The sequence below is a fragment of the Canis lupus genome, chromosome 19, assembly GCF_048164855.1.
Source record: "Canis lupus baileyi chromosome 19, mCanLup2.hap1, whole genome shotgun sequence".
In the NCBI taxonomy this organism is placed as follows: domain Eukaryota; kingdom Metazoa; phylum Chordata; class Mammalia; order Carnivora; family Canidae; genus Canis; species Canis lupus.
The window spans coordinates 47,966,799-47,985,982 of record NC_132856.1 but is presented as its reverse complement, the minus strand read 5'-3'; the positions used below and the strand labels follow the sequence as shown (position 1 = coordinate 47,985,982).

The 19,184-nt window shown below is 53.8% G+C and overlaps 1 protein-coding gene across 1 annotated transcript; it reads left to right on the top strand.

Annotated features, from left to right (window-relative positions):
- The first annotated feature begins 419 nt into the window (after positions 1 to 419).
- Positions 420 to 19,019, top strand: RAB8A (RAB8A, member RAS oncogene family). The gene is made up of 8 exons (XM_072786904.1): positions 420 to 590; positions 5,079 to 5,139; positions 6,996 to 7,056; positions 10,609 to 10,686; positions 12,174 to 12,263; positions 12,859 to 12,924; positions 14,276 to 14,326; positions 17,545 to 19,019. The coding sequence occupies exons 1-8, from the start codon at positions 467 to 469 to the stop codon at positions 17,635 to 17,637; spliced, it is 624 nt and encodes a 207-aa protein (XP_072643005.1). The 5' UTR covers positions 420 to 466; the 3' UTR covers positions 17,638 to 19,019.
- Positions 19,020 to 19,184: the final 165 nt, after the last annotated feature.

Genomic DNA, 19,184 nt, shown 5'->3' with positions numbered 1-19,184 from the left:
CGATCCCCCCGGCCCCGTACGCACGTCCCAAGCCCCGCCCCCGAGCCGCGGGCGCGCGGAGCCGTTGGCGACGTGCCCCGCCCTCCCCTCCCGCCGGGGGGCGGGGCCGCCCCGGAGCCGGGAGAGGTGGGGGGGGGGGGAGAGGGAAAGAAGGCGGGGACCCGGGAGGCCACGCCCCCCGCCGGGCTGCATTTGAAGCCCCCGACTCTTCAGGGCTGGCCAATTGGAGCCCGCCCTGTCCCGAGCGCCGACCAATGAGCGGCGCGCTCGGGCCGCTTCCGGCACCGCGCCTCGCTCGCCCCTTCCCCAGCTCTCCCCGCGACGGGCGGGGCGCGGGAGCGGGCGGCGGCCGCGGTGACGCGCGGCGGGCTGGGAGCCAATAGGGGGCGGGCTCGGCGCTGATGGACGGGGCCCGCGGCCAGTGGCGAGGCGCTGGCCGCACTTCCCGTCGGGGAGAGAGTGTAATATGGCGAAGACCTACGATTACCTGTTCAAGCTGCTGCTGATCGGGGACTCGGGGGTGGGGAAGACCTGTGTCCTGTTCCGCTTCTCCGAGGACGCCTTCAACTCAACTTTCATCTCCACCATAGGTAGCGGGGCCGGGGAGCGGCGGAGGACGCCGGAGGCCCGGGCCGGGCGCGCCCCTGAAGGGCTGGGGTTGAGGGAGCGGCTGGGCCGGACGGATCCAGGGATCTGAGAGGGTCGAGGGGGCCGGAGGGGCGGAGAGCAGCCGCCTCCGCCGCCTTCCGGGGGTTACCGGGCAGCGGGGGGAGGCGGCGAACCAAGTGCCCATTTTGCAGATGGGGGGACTGAGGCCCCACCCCTCAGGCTGCTTGTCAGGAAGTATGTGTCTCGGGCTGGGGTCCCGGCTCCGGTCGTCTCGTTCTGTTCACACGGCAGCCTTCGAAGCTGTTCCTTTGGGGTCCCCGCCTTACAGAAGCGAAACAGGCTTGGGGAGTAGGCCATCGGAAGAGGCCTGTGACATCTGAACCTTATTAAGCATTTACTGTGTGCTAGCCGCTTTATGGGCATTATCACACTTTCCAGTCCTCTGTGTTAGGTGCTCTAAATGAGCCCGTCTCACATGAGGAATTTGAAGCTCAGGGAAACGGGGGACTCCCCCAAGGTCACGTCTGCAGGTGGCAGAGGTGGAATTTGAATCCATGTGGGTCTAACACGAAAGCTCAAGGCAGGATCCTGCCGGAGGGATGTGAGCGCTGGTCCCCAGGGCAAACACTGCTGGTCCATCTGAGAACCAGCACTCTCAACCAACTCTCTCCTGCTCTTTCCTCTGGAATGTTCAGGGGGTAAGCCCGGCTCCCTGACCCTGTTTCCCCTATGGGTGAATTTCTCCTAGAAGGAATGGTGAGAAGGAGTCTGGAGCCTTTCTCCGCCCAAACTTCCATCACTTGAGGGTGTCAAGGGTGAGTGACCACTGCCTGCCCTAGGACCTGTCACCCCCAAGGAGATGCCAGATAAAAACTTGAGTGACAAACCAAAATCAGCCGCTGCCACAGACAGCCCTGACTTCCCTATCTGGAGGCCCAGAACACCAGTTGTCACTTTGCAGAACAGCCTTTCCCACAGGGCCAGCCCACATTGTGGTTGAACAGAATTGGCTTGTTGCTTCTCAGTTCTGATATCCACAAAAGTGGAGCTGACTTCTCCCGACGCCACAAAAACAGCCATTGCCCATGTGAAAACATTTGACCTGGAAGTAACGCCGATCAAATCGCGTGGCCTGTGAGCTCCACAGCCTTGCTGCAGAGTGGTCACCAAGCTCAGGAGTTGATTCTGAATGGGGAAAACCTGGGCACCAGGCTTTGCTTTACCCCCGTGTAACTTGAATCCAATCACCTTATCTCTCTGAACCCCGTGATGAGCTGCTCATTCCATCCTTGCCCTCCTCCAGGAGCTGCACGTTACAGTTATGTTCCTGATGCAGAGTGGAGAGAATCGCACTGGAAATCGTCATGCCTGCTTGCCAGCTGTTGTTTGCCCTTGAACCAGCACTTAGCCTCTCTGAGTCCTATTCCTTCAGTTTAGGAGTAATGCTTTCTGCCTTGGCCAGTGCCCTGGATGGTTGAGGATCAGAACTATATAGTGAATAAGAGGTGGTCATCATGGCCAGAGGCTGCCTGGAGGAAGCAGAATGTCTCCTGCAGTGACACCATCCCCTCCCTAGACACAGATGCTTCTGATTCCTCCCCTTCCACCACCCCAAGGTCAAACTTTGGGACAACCCTTGCATCCCATCCCCACCGGTCAGGAAGAGATGTTAACTCCTGGCAGGCTGTGGCTCGTCCTCAACCCAGACCTCAGTTTCCCAGCCTCAGGAACTTGCTGTTCAGTACAGGCACTAGTGAGATCAATTCAGAGATTGGGCTTTTTTGTTCGGTTTCTAATTCTCAACCAGAAAGCCCAGTCTAGCACTTTAGGGCTCTGAGAAGACTGGCCTCCACTTCCAGACAAAGATATGACTTGGGCCAGGTCACCTGGGGACACAGGTCGCACTTGAGCCCGGAATCCCTCCCTCCTCCCACCTTGGCATTCTCATTACATTTATAGTTTTCCTGCAGGTCTCTGTCTTCTAAGAAAATTTAATTCATCCTGGCCTTGAAGTAATGGCCTCATAATTCTTAGCCTTGTAAAGTTTACACTTCCTAATTATATTTGGTGTGTTCATGAAATGCAGGAAGAGATGAGGACAGAGTGATGCTGTGGAACCTTGCCAGTAGAACGGTGCTTCTTGATTTTATATGGCCCTGTGCATCTGTGACAGGAGGTGGGGAGTGTTTTAGGAAGGAATAGCACTGGGCCCCTGAGTCCTGAGACACAAACTGACTGGATAAAGGTGATTCTCTGTTGGTGCTGAGTGTACCTCTGGGCTTGCTTTATAGATCAGGGATTAAGTGGCTGTTCGTTTCCTGCCCACGTTTCGTTTTGCCAAAGCCTATTCTCCTAAGCTCCATCAATCATTTGTGGTGTAAACTTGGCCCCGTGGCTCCTGGAATTGCTTCTTCACAGCCTGGCTCAGCTTCCAACGTCTCCTCAGGGTCCCATTCACTCATTCCTTCAGGGAGACAGATGGCACAGCGTCAAAGTGCTTCGTAAACCACGCAGCACCATGTAGACCCCGTTCCTCTTAGTTCTGTTGTCCTGCCATCTTTCCCCAATGCCTGCTGGCTGCCAGCAGGGCTGCACATCTGAATGACTGCATGACAGCCGGTCTGCATCTGCATAACTTGGATGAATCAGGGAAACAAATGTAACAAGGCCTGTAGTCAAGGTGTGTGTGCAAGGACTGGGTGATCAGCTTCTAGCAAATACGTTGTTGGCCTCTGCCATGCTAAGTTATTGGAGACACAGCCATGAGTTAGACATCTGAGTCCCTGCCCTCGTGGAGCTTATGTTCCAGTGGACACATTTCAAGTGCAGGCTGATATTCCCTGTGGTCGCCTGGACAGTCCCTGCGGTGGGGCAGGGATGGAATTAGCATCCCCATCATCAGTTCTGAGGGATCAAGCCAGGCTTCAGCCTCAAGGCTTCACAGGCAGAGATTTGGGCTATTTGCCCTCCATACAGGCCATTCAGATGGGCAAGTTTTATTCCCAGATCCATGGAACAAATAAACAAATGTACACTGTCAGGAATAAGCCCATGAAGAAGAAAAAAAGCGAGAGGAGAGAGTAAATATGGTCAGGAAGGCTCCCTGGAGGAGGTGAAGGAAACAACATCCCAAGAATGGGAAGACCAAGCATGAGATCCCTGAGGCCAGGTTGTGCTTGGGATTTTGGGAAAAGTCACATAAGCCCTGAGTGCGGAGAGGTGGCAGGACCTTAGAGCACACACACAACTGTTCTCATTTTATTTTGGGGCCAGTGGGCTGGTAGGAAGCCAGTGGAAGTTTTGTTTTGTTTTGTTTATTTGTTTAGCAGTATTGAGAGACAGTTTGTGAACCATGCAGTTCACCCATTTAAAGCATACAAGTCAGTGGCTTTTGATATATTCACATGTTTGAATAACATCATCACAGGCAATTCTGGAACGTTTTCATTACAACAAAAAGGAACCCCAAGCCCCTTAGTCAACCCCCTGAATCTTCAGTCCCCCTGCAACCCCTGGCGACGGATAATCTCCTTGCTGTTTGGATTTGCCTGTTCTGGAGAATTCATAAGAATGAAGTCATACACTATGTGACCTTTCATATGGCTTCTCTCACTCAGCGTGATGTTCTCAAGGTTCGTCAATGTGGCAGTGTGTGTCAGGGCTTCTTTCTTGGTCATGGCTGACTAGTAGTGTGGATGGACCACATTTGGGTCATCCATCCATCCGTTGGCAGACACACTGGAAGATTTGGAACAGAGGTTGGCTTTGTGACAGGGTTGAATGTGGTTTGGAAAGCTGGGGAGGGGATTGAGAGGATGGAAGCCTGGAGAGCAATTGAAGAAGACCAGGTCACCCTGGGCATAGGGAAAGGGGACTTGGGGAAGCAGAGTCAGGAAAGCTTGGAAGGTGATTTTTCAGGAAGTCTTAAAGGAGAGAGTTTGTCAGGCTGACAGGTGGATGGGGTGGGGACCACCCACAGAGAAGGACCAACGCGTGGGAAAGCCAGAGGCTGAGGGGGCGACATTGTGGGGTGTCCTGGGGGCTCCATGCCCTGTGTGCCTGCAGGGCCTGGTGCTGGGTGCCGGAAAGTGTGGGGTTCTGGCTTGCAAAGCGTTCTGTGGAGGCCTACTCCTGAGAGGTGGCTGGGTGGAGAGAGGGGCTAGAACAAGGCTTTGGCACCTGACCTACCCGGGTTTGCCTGCTAGCTGTGCCACCTGTGGCTTCACTCTGGACAGCTCTGTCTGCCCTCTGAACCTCAGCTTCCCCTGCCGCAAGAGGGAAAAGCTCTCCAGGTGCCTCCAGATTTGTTGTGGGAGATTCGGAGAGCCCACATGCCTGGTGCCAGGCCAGGTGCCCCATAAGCCGTGGATGCTATTACCTGTACATGCTGGCAGTGCCCTCCTCAGATGCAGCGTGGGAAACAGGCTGACAGTGATGTGTCTTTTTTTTTTTCCTTTTTTTTCTTCCAGGAATTGACTTTAAAATTAGGACCATAGAGCTCGATGGCAAGAGAATTAAGCTACAGATATGGTAAGAGTCATTGCCACCATCACCCCCTTAACCCGTGAGTGCTTTGAACCAGCAGCTCTGGTGCCTCTTCCCCTTCTCTGTGACCATGGCCTCTTATCTCTTGGTGCCCAGCTGTACACGTCAGGCTTTCTTCAGAAACCCCAGAACATGTGTCCTGCTGGTTACTGAGGCCTGGAGTCTGCATCAGCACCTTCTGGGGACAGAGCCACTGGTCCTGGTTAGCTCAACATGCTGATGTGGGCACAGCTGGATCTAGTCTTCCGGGAGGCCTGCTTCCCTTGAACTTGCAGCACTCCCTCTGCCCAGGCAGTGGTGAAGGCTGTGGAACAGTAAGATTCCCCAGCCCAGCGTTTCCTCTTGAGCCTATCAGCCCGCTAAAGAAGGCCAGATGTCGCTTCCTCTTTTCTGTCCTGGGGAAGCCCAGGCCTTACTTCTCTAACAGAGCTGAAACCCCAGAACCAAAAATAAACCACGGCCAGGCCCACTGGTAAGACCCATTTCTAATCTGCTTACCTGGAGCTGACTTCTTGTGACACATAAAATTAGAGGCATTGTAAGTCCCTGTCACTGAGGCTGACCGTGGTTGATAGCCCACGGCGCCAGGGAAGCCTAGCTGAGCTGGTCAGATGGAGGGGTGTCCCACCCTGTAGCCACATCACTTACAGGGAAGTATGTGCCCTGAGCAAAGTTAAAGAGAAGTCCTATTTGAGAGGGTGGTGTAGTCTCCCAGTCTGAGCAAGCACCTATTGGCGGGGGGGTGGGGAGGAGGCGGTGAGACGGACCACAGAGCCACCTTCCCTGCAGCCTGTCTCCCTCACTGCAGCCTCAGAGAGCGCAAGCATCACCCTGCTTGCTGAGTGCACCTCCTTGGCTTTCATGGTGTTCACCTCTGAGTCAAAATCTGAATGAGGCCTAAAGGCTTGTCAGTTAAGTTGTAAGCCCTAGAAGTACCTCTGCCTGCAACACGTGGCTCCCAGCAGCCTCGGGTGCCTGAAGTCCAAAGTGACACTAGCAGCAGCCAGAAGTTTCACTTTCTTCTCCTCCTCCCTTCCTTCTTGTGCTCTCAGCAATCTTGATGGGGTTAGTGACTTTCATAAAGCTTTTCTAGACTAGAGCCATGGTTGAGAATAAAATGGCTATTCATAACCACTAATGTCACCTGCTGTTGGCATCAGAAAGTCAGCAGAGCCCCAAGGGAGGCACTTCTGTGCAGTCCAGACATGCAGTCCTTCCCAGGGCAGGATGGGGGTGCAGGGTCGTGAAAGGAACCCTGGGTCCAGAGACAAAAGCTTTGGGTCTTTACCTGGCTCTGCCACCAATCAGTAAAGTCCCCTTTACCCCAAACACTGACTACCCTCCTTGCTAGATGCTGGGATGGGCATGGGGTGTCTTACCAAGGTATCACCTCGGCACCGATGAGGGACTTTCTCCCTGGCCTCAACCCCAACAACAAGTGCAAAAGTACTTCTGGGGCCCTTGTGAGATTGCCCAGCTCAGCCCTTCAGCCGTGTAACCAGCCCTTCCTATACCCATGTGGCCCTGGATTTTCAGATATCTGACCTTGGATCTTTGGTGACCTAGAAACTCTAGGGAGAATCCCCAGGAAACAGAGGAATCATGGGGGGACATGACTTTATGCCCAATAGGACAGATCCTTAGCACTTCCAAGTCACAGTTTGTTTCTCTGTAAGAACAGAGAATGAGGCTGCTGCCCCACAGCAGGACAGTGAATCTCACAGGAGATGACCTGTGAGACCTGTGAGAAAGCGGGGTGTCCATCCTGGGTAAATGCCCATTGTTCCCACTGTGATGGTGATTCCTATTTGCTGTTACTAGTATCCCTTCCTCTCCTTTAGGGACACAGCTGGTCAAGAACGGTTTCGGACGATCACAACAGCCTATTACAGGGGCGCAATGGTATGGATTGGTTTTTGTTTCTTTTTTCTTTTTTTTTTTTAAGTCAAAATGAACATCACTGTCTCAGATACCAAAGCCTGGATACCAAAGCTTCTAGGGAGCCCATGCTCAGGCTTCCTAGAGGTCCTTGGTCCCAGGTTAGTTTCAGGAAAAGACTGTGTGCCCTGCCCCCACCCCTGCATACATCCCCTTCTGCAGGGTTTAAGGAAACCTAATTCTTTGGAAATGAGGGAAGACCCAGGAAGCCGGTTCTTCCAGGTGAGGTCAGTGAAATTGGAGATGGCATGCCCCAACACTTAGGAGCGTTCACGTGGCCCACGTAGTCTCTATGGAATTTGCTACTGAAAACTTGAAGATCATCCAGGAGCTCACTTGATCTGGGCTATTGGCCGTTAGCATTTGTCACCTGGGTCAGAGGCAGGGTGACATGATAGGAAGACTTGTTCCTCACCCCTCAAGTACTTTTACCGAGCACCTTCTCTAGGCCAGGCCTGAGCTACATGTAGAGGAGGACCTGAGGTAGGCCGAGTTCCTGCCCTCAAGGGCTTCAAGCAGGTCATGCACATGTGTATGCATGTGTATGATGTGTACAGAACTGAGCACTCGGGCCAGAGAGTGAGGGAGGCCAACCCCTACGACCAGGCTCAGTGCCCTGGTTCACCCTCTGAGCTCTACTTCCTCACTTGGAAAGTAGAACACAGAACAGGACTATGTTCTGGGCAGCTGTGAGGATGGATGGGCAGCTCCCATTGTACACTGCCCTTCCCAGCGTATACCCCATCCTGTAACTACCTAGATGGCCTAGTTCCCCCACTAGCCCATAAACTCTGTGAGGGCAGGGCCATGGGTTGGTCACGGCCTCATGCCTTGTGCCTGGGACCATGCTGGGTGTGTGGTGGGTATTCAGGAAATACTGGTGGACAGCAGAAATGAATGGAGGCATTAAGTATTTAGTGTATCCTACACAGCTTCTGAAATATAATAGAAACTCAGTCACATGGGTTGCAACCTTAGCCCTCCTCATTAAAATTTATTTACCAATTTTCCTCTCACCTTGCTGTGCTTTGGTGGGGCAGGGGCCTTGGGGATCTGGGGTCCTAGGGGAGATTCTTCTTTGTGGCCTCAGGTGGGCCGCATCCCTGTCTGGCCTGAAATAGCCACCTATTGCTCCATTCACTGAGCCCCTTCCTGGGCCAGCTGCTGGGGCCCAGGTCTTGGCCATTAATCCCTGAGCATAGGTGCTACGGTTATCCCCATTTTATAGATGGGGAACCTGAGGCTCAGCTCAGTTCCGTGCCCTGCTTAAATTCACGCAGAGGGTAGAAGGCTGGGCCACTACTGATTGGCTGCCTCCATTGCCCACATCCTCAGCCAGCCCCTGGTGACCCTGGGCTGAGCCATCTGTATGGCCCTGTCCAGCCGTAGGAGTTTGTGGCTTACAGTCCTAGATCTCTGCTAACCCATATATAACCCAGCAACCACATGTGGCTCTTTGAATTTAAATTGATTAAAAGAGAAGTCCAACTCCTCAGGAGCACTAGTTGCATTTTAGCTACCCTAGAGCCACGTGTGGCCAGTGGTAACCTCACAGGACAGCTCAGAGAACAGTGCCACCCTGGAAGCCATTGTTCTTTCCCTGCACAGTACTAGACTCTTGGGTCCCAAACTTGGGCAACATTTGATGTTTGTTGTCCCATCGTGAGTTTACAACCCAATGAGGGTGCTGTGTGCAATGCAGTCTGGGAGAATGGTCCATTGAGGCTCCAAGGAGAGTTTCCAGGAGGACCTAGAATAGGGTGATCCTGTGTTTTCTAGATACTTCTCTTTCCTGGTAGAGCTTTACCTACTGCCTATACCCCTTGGTTGGTGAATATCTGGGACCTTGGAATCTTGGGCATGGGGTATCAACTTGCTGGTGGTAGCCAGAGTCCTGGGCCACCAGAGGGCCAGTCCCTGGGTAAATGAATGGAAAGGCCTCAGGACCCTGTGGCATTTCTTGCCCCTCATGGCCAGAGGGCAGCTACTGGGCAGAGGCCTCCATGATGCTTGATTAATGGCATGCCAGGGTCTCCTACTCAAGCTGGCCTTGGCTAGGGGATGGTAGACAGTGTGGCTGCTGAAAGCTCCTTTGAGTTATCCTGCAAGTGGCCTCTCTTCAGTCCCCCCAAGAGAGCCCTGGGAAAGGGCCCTCAGATAGCATTTTGATGGGTCCTGGCTATGGCCGTGGTTGTGGCAAGCTATGAGGCTGCCATGTGTCTCCTCAGGTTCCTGGCTGAGATGCGGGATCTGGTGGTTCTCTTGCCCTGTCTTTGAGGTTTTGTCACACATCCTCCTCATGATCATCACGCACCCTGCTCTCCTGGCACCCACAGCCTGTGTTCTTACTCTGCAGACTCAGGCAGCCTCAGACACATCTTAGCCAGCACCAGAGGTCATGGGTGCATGGCTGGGCCCTTGGAGGGGGTGGCATGAGGGAATGCAGTAAACCAGGCTAGGGCAGGATAGCTGGGGCCATGGGCCTCAAAGGTGGCCCTCAGCATTGCTTGGTCCTGATGAGGACCCAGGGAGGTTCCTAACTGAAGCTGGTGTGATCAGCTTCTTCAGAGTTAGTCTTGTCCGGGCTTCAATCTTAAAGGCCACTTCTGTGTGCCTCAGCTTCCCTTGTATCGAACAGGATGTTGGCCCTTCTTGATGGTGGTAAGATCATGGGCCAAGGTGGAAGTGGGTTCATTCTGCCGCTCTTTCTCGAGACCCCTGGACTATCTCCTGGGTGTTCATGCATTAGCTGTGGAACCTCAGGGACCTCAGTGCTGCCCAGCCCCATGCTCCAAGCTGGCCCCCACTTAGATGGAGTCACTAGAATGCACAAGGGTGTCAAGATCAGGCCATCAAGGTTTCAGCCCCCATTTGTGCCCTTGGCTCTCCCATGGGACAAGTGGGCCTAGCCATCCCTCCACTTCAGGGTCTCCATCTGCAGAGTGGGGACCTTGGCACCCATCTGACCAGCACCTATGTAGCTTCAGTGAGACCCTACTGCAGTACCTGGCCCATAGTAGGTGCCAGATGAGAGGTCATGCTGGAGTGCCCAGACGAAACTCTGGCATGGCGGGGTGAGGGAGGGTGTGGAGGAGGCTGAGCACAGTAGAGGGTGGGTGTAAGGGGGATCCCAGTGGGTGCTGGGGCCATGGAACACAGCATGCAGGGCAGGGAGCTGTGGGACATGACGCTAGGAGGTCGGCAGGGCCTTGAGGGCTGCCAGGGCATGGGCCAGTCTTATCCTGCTGGCACTGAGGAGCCTATAGGGCTCATCTGTAAGCATGAATATGGTGGGATCTGGTCTGTAAGGTGAAGGACCTTAGTGGCTAAGTAGGCAGGACTAGAGCCTGGGGAGGAGCTGGTGCTGCAGTTCAGCAGAAGGAAGGGCCCCAGGGGTGGAGTGGAGGGAGGTAGTGGGGGGTGTGTTCTGTTGGTGCTGGTCCCGGCCATCCCACCTTGCTGGGGGCCTCCCCCTCAGCTCACAGCTCATCCGGCGTGCATGTCTCTCTCCCTTAGGGCATCATGCTGGTCTATGACATCACCAACGAGAAATCCTTTGACAATATCCGGAACTGGATTCGGAACATTGAGGAGGTAAGGCCTGCTGCTCCTCACATGCCTAGGAGCTTCATACATGCCGTCTCCTCAGTCCCCACCCCAGAGCTGCCTAGTTCACAGACGAGATCACTGAGGCACAGAGACCACTAGAAGTCACTTGCCAAGAGCCCCGTAGCTAAGAACATAACCAGAATGGAGACTGGAACCCAGGCGGCTGACCCTGGAGTCCATACAAGGGCCTGGCCTTATAGGGTGGCCCTGAGAGCCCATTTCCCCAGCAGGCTATTGGGTTTGGGCAGTGTCTCAGGAAAGAAGGGATATCTGAGCTCTTGATTGCCATCAGCATTTGGTGCTTTCTAGAAAAGGAAGGTTCTAGAATAGGCATGACCCTTGCATTTGGTGGATATTGTGAGATGGCATTTCAGATTGTACTGAGTTTCAACAGAGCAGGGCATGAGCTGGTTTGAGCTAACCATGTTTGGGCAGCAGCTCTACAGCTACACCTGGCTGGGAAAGAAGACCTGGAACCAAGGAGGGAAAAGAAGGCAGCTATCCCTACCTTCCCATCCCACAACCAGTGCCCTTGCCCTTCAGCTTTGCATAGAGCTTGCTGTCACCTGCAAAGCCTTCTTGGACAATGGCACTTGAGGCTCTTGATGACTCATTAGGTGGGGCTTCAGGTCTGAGATGCAGCCAGAGGACTTCACCCATCCATAAAGCCGTGGCCAAAGGTCATATCACTGCTGGCATCTGTGAGCAGTGGCATCAGGCCTCCTCCTGACACCCCTGTGTTTGCTGGTTAAGAGGCTGGGCCCTGGCTGAGGACAAGGACCGCTCATGTTGGATCTTTGTGGAAGAAGGGGGTCTTGCAGATAACAGGAAGTTAGGCTGGGAGCAGTACAGGGTATTTCACTAAGACCAGATCTAAGCTACACTAGGAAGCTCTCACACTCTGGTCCTTCAGGAAGCACAGGCCCCTCCTCTGGAGAAAGGGTTGGAGGAGGAGCCCTGTTCAGGCCCCGGGGGCAGTGGTGGGAGTGCCAAGGGATAGGGAAGCACCCAGGACTGGCTGCAGTAGGGGGGTGGGGGTGGGGGCACCCCAGACAGGCATGGCCCACTTCCAGAGCCCAAACAGAGCGAGCTGGGGGGTGGGGAGGCAGAGGGTCCTCCGGCAGAAGAGCCACAAAGGGAGGGAGGTGAACAGGGCTAAATAGCCCAGCCCTGCTTGCCTCCCATAGGCTAGTCCCTGCCAGGAGTCCAGGGATGACCTTGGAGCCTGGGTGACACAGCCCATAGAGAAGCTGTCATCAGCAGCCAGAAGGCATGTGGTTGCTCAGGGTATTAGAACCTAGACCCTGCTCTTGTGTTAGCTGTGTGATGTGGGACAGGCCACTCAGCCCCTCTGAGCCTCAGCTTGTCACCTGTACAAGGGTATGCTTGCGGTCTTCGCCCACCGTGCTGATTTCGGGACAAACTGCATGTTGGCCTGTAGTCCCTCACCTCCCGTCCCCTCTCCCTGTCAGCATGCTTCTGCAGATGTCGAAAAGATGATACTCGGAAACAAGTGTGATGTGAACGACAAAAGACAAGTTTCCAAGGAACGGGGAGAAAAGGTGAGTGTGGCAACTGGTTTGGACCTGGTGCCGCATGGCAAAGGGACCTTGGGATTTTAGGGTTCTCTGCATGGAGGGTTCCCGATTGCTGCTGGTGAAGTGGGCTTTGGGGGAGACCCCTTCACAGTCTTTATGAGCATACAGTGACCCGCCATCCTGGCTTGTACAAGACTTCAGGGGTCTGAGACTCAGGACTTTGCCAAGCAAACCAGGACACATTGGTTGCACCATTCTGGTGCTTTCCTTGGGAAGGGAGAGTGGAAAGCACTCACCCAGCTGGGCTTCAGTCTAAAGACTGCAAGCACAGGGGCTTCTAGGGTGTCCTTCTGCTCCTGTATGGTGTCTGGTGGGAACGTGTTGAGACCACTGGGAGCAGATGACACAGCCGTGGTTTGAGCCAGGCCCCCCCATCCTCCTGCCAGGGACATCCACCACCTGCTCTCCACTGGGGACTTGTGGGAGCAGCCCAGGAGGTCAGATCCACAGCCTGAGACACCCCCCCACACTTCATTTCTACCCACTCAGGGTGGTTTGTTGGGCTTGGGGGTGAGTGCCTGGTGGCCGGTGTGCATGTGTGTGTCTCCCTTCCTCACAGCTGGCCCTGGACTATGGAATCAAGTTCATGGAGACCAGTGCGAAGGCCAACATCAATGTGGAGAACGTGAGTCCTGGGCCTGCAGCACAGACCCTCTGGGCTGAGGGACAGGCTGTACCCCCTGGGGAGGGTCTGCCTCAGGCTCCGGGCTGCCTTATCAGCCAGCTGGCCGGGAGACACTTTCTGGGCAGTGCCACATGCCAGGCCCCCCAGGGGAATCACTCGCTGCCATGTTGTGACATCAGCAGGTGCAGACTCTGGCTGGCCACCTAGGGTATTAGTATTAGCTCAGTGGCTTTTGGGCAATGCTGGGGAGCAGGCACAGTTTCGTAGGTAGAGAAACTGAGGCTCAGACAGGCCCAGCTGACTGGTGCCCAGGTCTGGCTCTAAGTTTGTTCTCTTGGACACACCACCCTCACAGACAGGCCCCAGGCGCTTGCCTAGATGGAGTCAGGAACCCTGGCTGAGCCTTGGCCCAGGCCACTCTCTTCGCCATGGCGATGCCAGCCTTGCAGTTAACCTGCAAGCCTCCATCCCACTGCCCCAGTAATCTTTCTAAAATGGATCTTCCATGTTGCTCCCAAGCTCAACCCAATACGCCTGGCAGAAAAGGTCCTTCCTTACCAGCCCCAGCCAGTGTGTGCCACCCACAGCTTGCTTGGGCCTTGCCCACCGCTCTCCATCCCAGGCTGCCTGTGCAGCACCTTCCTCGTACCCCCTTTACCCTTGGGAGCCAGCCCAGGTGGGCCCTCCCCAGGAAAGTGTCTCCTGTCTCCTAGACCCATATGCCCCCCTGCTTTGGGCTTCCCTAGCACCCCCAAGTCACCCGCCACAGCAGAACTTTCCACATCACGTGGCCCCAAGAGGGGCCTGGGCGAGCCTTCGTCAAGCATGAGGAGATAACTTTTCACCTGGTACCGCCCCTTCTAGGCCTCCCTGCCAACAGGGGCCCCAAATGAAGCTTGTTTGACTAAGAACGGCTTGTCTTTGTTTCTGCTCCGTTCCTGACCATCAGAAGCAGGGGCTGAAGTGGACAGAGCCCGGGAGTCCGGGATGGGGAGCTAGGTCCTCCTACTGGATCCTTCCAGCTCTGACAGTTAGACACTGACTGCCTTCAGACAAGTCACCGACTGCTTTGAACCAAAGTTTCCTCTCTGTTCAGTTAAGGACAGTGTCCCCACATCCCAGGTCATTGGTTCAAGGGAGGTGGCTATCCAGGTTGGCAGGAGTACCCCAGTAGTGGCAGGAGATGGGGCTGGACAGGTGACACCCACACCCAGGGAGCTACCCTAACTCTGGCCACCCCTACCCCCAACCCCGCCATGTCTCCTACACAGGGGCAGCCCGGAACTAACAAGCCCCTATCTGCTCCCTGCTCCAGGGGCACTAATGACATAATGACATGCTTGTTCCACAGGCATTTTTCACTCTCGCCAGAGACATCAAAGCAAAGATGGACAAAAAATTGGTGAGTGTATGTCCTCTTTGAATCCTTGCATGGATCCCTGATGGAGCCAGCTGTACTTGGCCTTAGCTCTGTGATGCATCCCCAGGCAGATGCTACTCATCTGGGCCCAGCCAGACCCAGTAGGGCATCTCTGGGAAAGGGGCAAGGGTTTTAGCAGGAGACGTTTGGGCATCCACAGCCAGGTGCACTGGTCTGCTCCATCCTTCCTCCATGGCTCGGAGCTGCCCTATGCCAGGTGCTGTCTGCTTAGCCGGTGGGCTAGCAGGGAACACACGGCCTTTTCTGTCTCATCCGGGAGACAGCATGCGTGAGGAGAGAACGCCCTCTCAAGGCTAGTCCAGAGCCTCAGTCCACCCGGTGACAGCTCTGTGACCTTCAGTGGGTCTCCAGGCCTTGGGGCATCTGAGGGGTCCTGCCTGGATTCCTCTCTATCCAACCTTTTATTTTCTGGCTTTTTTGTTTCACGGTCCCAGGCACTGGGCATTTCTAGTGGCACCTCTGGTCATGTCTACACACTTGGCTATATACCTTGGGCATGTTTAGCACCTGAACACTGCCGTGAGTCTTGACCCAGAGCCTCCAATCCAGTGGCCACTCTTTCCCAGCCCTTTCCCTCCCCTTGTCGTCTGATACAGTGTAAAGCCATCTATTTGTTGCTCAGGTTACGTCTGGTCATACAGGAGTGTCAGTATAACACAAAACGCCACTCAAATAGTTCACCTCCGATTTAATACATGCCTTCATCATTCTGAGGTGCTGCAAATGGAGTCATAAGGGATATAACCGATTTCATAGCAGCCTTTTAACCAAAACAGGGAGCAGCCCACGTAAACACACTGACCAGAAACAGCATGTCGTTTTTCTATCATTTCTTTTCTCGTCAGTATGACAGTAAAATTGTGATTCTGGATGGTCCTTCTGACACTTGCCCACTGACAGTTATGTGAAGCAGTCATGATGACACCCTGCTTTCCTCAGCCTGTGCTTTTGGCATCAGCCTGTAGATTGCCTCCAGAAGCACTGTATCCTCCATAGCAGAGCCTGAAGCCCTAAGGTGCAGCCACAGTCCTTGCGAGTCCTCTTTGTCTGAACTGAATCGCACAATACTGACAGTTAAATTCCTACTCATTTCCTGGCACCTTTGTTTATATTCATGCACCATACCACTTCATCTCGGTCTTGTCTTCTTAATTGAAATATAATTGGCATGTAACATTATGCATGTTCGAGGTGTACAGTATGTTGTTTTTAATACGTTTGTATTTTGAAATCTGATTACTACAGTAGCGTTAGCTAACACCTTTATTACCTCCCTTAGCTATCATTCCTTCTTTGTGTTGAGAACAATTAAGATCGTGTCTCTTAGCAACTTTGTCGGCTGTAATCACTATGCTGTGCATCATATCTCCAGAACCTACTCATCTACTAGTTGCAAGTTCCTGTCTCTTACATCGCTGATGCGGCTGGCTCTGCCCACCCCTGCCTTCTCTCTTGAGAGTGTCCTAGAAATCCAGGCTCTGCCAATGTCCACCCTACTCCCAGATCCCTGGCGTTCTCCCGCTCTCCTCCACCCAGCCCTGCTCACTGCCTAGGTCACCCTCCCCACCTTGCACCCTGCTGCTTCCCTGTCGTCTGCTCCAGCCACACCGGCCTTGAACCGCAACCCCCATGTTCCTTTGGACTTTCCCCTCCACCTGACGTGCTCCCCTCCTGCATTAGTGTCCTGGGGTTGCCACCACAGATTCCCCCAATGGTCTTAACAGCTTGAACAGCACACACATATAAAAGTTCTGGAAGTCACAAGTCTGAAACGGGTCTCACCAGACCAAGATCACAGTATCAGCAGAGGTGCCCACATCTCTGGGGGCCCTAGAGGAGAACCTGCTTCCTTGCCTTGTCCAGCTTCTAGAGGCTGCCACCTGCCTCACCTTACGAGCCCTTCCTCCATCCTCCGAGCCAGCCACCCAGCATCTCTCCAACCCTGCTTCCTTCTTCCTGCTCTTTCTTGACCACAGCTGGAAAAGTTGCTCTGCTGTTTTAAGGAATTACATGGTTAGATTGGGCTCACCTGGATGATCCAGGTCAGTCTCCCCATCTCAACTCAATCACATGTGCAAAGCCCCTCCTGCCACATCAGATTTCCATCCACACAGGTTCCAGGGACTAGGGCATAAACATCCTGGGGGGCAGTTATTCTTCTGACCACAACCCCTGGCCTTTCCGTGGCCTCACTTCAGCAAAAACACTTCTCACCCTTTGCCTATTTTGTCTCTCATTACTTGCTGCTATGGGGAATCACTGCTTATTTGTTTACCCGTGCGATCTATCTGCCCCATACGGTGTAAGCTCCCAAAGGCAAGATCTTTTGTGCACCACCACATGCCCAGTGCCCACAAAAGTACCCAGCACAGCATAAGCATTTGATGGTTACTTAAATAAATTCAGGTTTTACCTAAGAGCAGAAGGATGAGTAGGAATTAGTCAAAGAAAAGGGGACCAGATTGTGCAACCAGGGTGAAATGGGAGAAAATAGAATCAGAGTTCCCAATGTAGGCAGGGGCTAGATCACAGGGAGAGGCTTCAAATGCTAGGAGACAGATTTAGGGCATTCCCCTGAAAATGGGGGAGTATGGGTGGGTTTCATTATGGAGTGAGTGGATAAAATTAGAGTTTAGGGCTCACATCACCAGCTGTGGGGCAGAAGATGGACAAGGCAGGAGGCAGTAAGCTAGAGCCTTGGTACAGGGACGTGAAGACCAGCCACATGTGGGTGGCATTGTGACCTTGAACGCAATCCTAGGGAACAGTCTTTCTGCTGCCCCTGGGCTGCCTCACTGGGAGGGGCTCAGCACAGATGGGTAGATGAATGGAGAAAAGGAATTAGGGAGAGGAGGTTGAGATGGGTGGGATGAGCAAATGATGGGAAAGATGTTGAAGGGATGAATAGGGGGTTATGGGCAGGCAAGTATGGGATGGTTGCAAAGGGGAGGCAGGTAGCAGATGTGTGGGTTTGTGAAAAGTGGGTCGTCAGTTGGAAGGGACAATTGGCTGGTTGGCTGGTTGGAAGGTCACAGAGGTTTGACAGATGGGGGAGAATGGATAGGTAAATAGACTGGCAGATGGATGGTTGGTTGGTTCATTGGTTGGGTTGACTGATTGGTTAAGAGACATTGTGCTGATGCTCAGCCATGACCTCAGAAAATCTTTTGCCATTTCAGGAAGGCAACAGTCCCCAAGGGAGCAACCAGGGAGTCAAAATCACACCAGACCAGCAGAAGAGGAGCAGCTTTTTCCGATGTGTTCTTCTGTGAGGAACACTGCCTTACTCTGAGCCTCGCTCAGCTGAGCTGACTGTGCCTGTCCTGAGTGAGCCCTCCTCACTCAGCCGGGGCCCTCCCCCTCCAATACTCCCTGCCGTGCCAGCCACTGGGCCCATGGCCACCAGACACAATTAAGAAATCGTTTATTTTAGTAACTGTCTGATCTTTTTCAACTTTGGAGATGGAGTAAGTTAAGAATTTGGTATCTTTCCCACGATGTCTGCTGAACGGGCCCTCTCGTCGTGTCACCAGAGAGAAAGATGGAGGTGAGGCATGGCTATCAGCATCAGCCACCATGGCAGGCCTCCATCTCCAGGCCTTTAATCCTCATCACCCTGCAACACAACGGAAGCCCTGCCGAAAAGCCCGTCCACATCCCCACCACAGAAGCCAGGCCCCCAGAGGCCAGCGAGGGTGCCAGGAGTGCCAGGCTCTACACTCTGAGTGAGGCGATGCACGCCGGGCCCACGAAGCGTCCACCTAGTACATCTGACGCCCACTTTCTCCTCTTCTGTCAGTTTTGGACAAGTGACAAAAACCGCTCTTCCGCCCCCCCCCCCCCCCCCCCTTCTCAACTGTCAAACCAAACCAAAGGGAAGCACAAATTACGGAAATCCTGAGGAAAGAAGCACCTTCCTTTTCACAGCCAGGTGCTGGTCTGTAGTCCAGCGAGGCCTCGGGCGTGGTCAGTGGGCCTCATGGTAGTCCCCGCCTGAGCACCGAGGGGATGCCACATGTGCCACAGGTGACCCCAAACATGCCACCACGCATGGTCCGCCTGTGCTTAGGGCACCTGCCTCTTGGCCCTTGAGCAACCCCCCTCCACCCCCCACCGCTCCTCTTCCCTCCCGCTGTCTCCAAATCGGACATCCTTTCTAGCTGAGATTTTTATTTTTTCAGATCTGTAGTGTCATGAAGTGATTCCGTCTCTGATTTCCAGCGGTAGACCCAGGTGATTGGGAACTCACGCACACCTCCAGCTGGACAGGCTGGAGGCATGGGGCAGCGCCTGGCACAGGCTGGGGCACAGGGGCACCAGACTGACCACAGAGCAGTCTGAGTTGGTTTCTAACTGCCATCGCCCGGTTCTGTTGTGACAGCTCTGCCCTCCTGTAGAGACTGTACAACTGGGACCAGGTAACCAGGTTAGAGGGGGGTCACCTGGGAGCCTTTCTTTCTCTTTTCCTACCGGCCCCTCGTACCCCGCCCAAAGCTACTGTCAGTCCAAGCCATTGGCGTTGTAGTTTTTTCTTTTGTCAATTAAAACCAACATACCAGCAATAGTCTGCTCTCCCCTGAAATCTCTTAACATGCTCTGTTTACATCGATAAATGCACTTAAGGAAAACAAATTAAAGCTCATTTTAAAGTTAACAGATTTTTTTTTATATAGCGTATTTCTTGGTTTTAATTTCACCTGTAAAATTAGAGATTGGACTAGGTTAAAGTTAATGGGATACATGGATATGGCTGGGTATTGGATTGAGGGTCCTCAGGAGGCCTGTAATTTAACACAGGCCCGGCTGGTGGGGCCTCCAG

What these genes read in the sequence shown, in the direction of transcription:
- RAB8A (XM_072786904.1), top strand. Translation starts at nt 467, where the DNA reads ATGGCGAAGACCTACGATTACCTGTTCAAGCTGCTGCTGATCGGGGAC. An exon ending in CCTATTACAGGGGCGCAATG is followed by an intron (nt 7,057 to 10,608) that starts GTATGGATTGGT and finishes TCTCTCCCTTAG; the next exon opens with GGCATCATGCTGGTCTATGA. An exon ending in CAAAGATGGACAAAAAATTG is followed by an intron (nt 14,327 to 17,544) that starts GTGAGTGTATGT and finishes TTGCCATTTCAG; the next exon opens with GAAGGCAACAGTCCCCAAGG.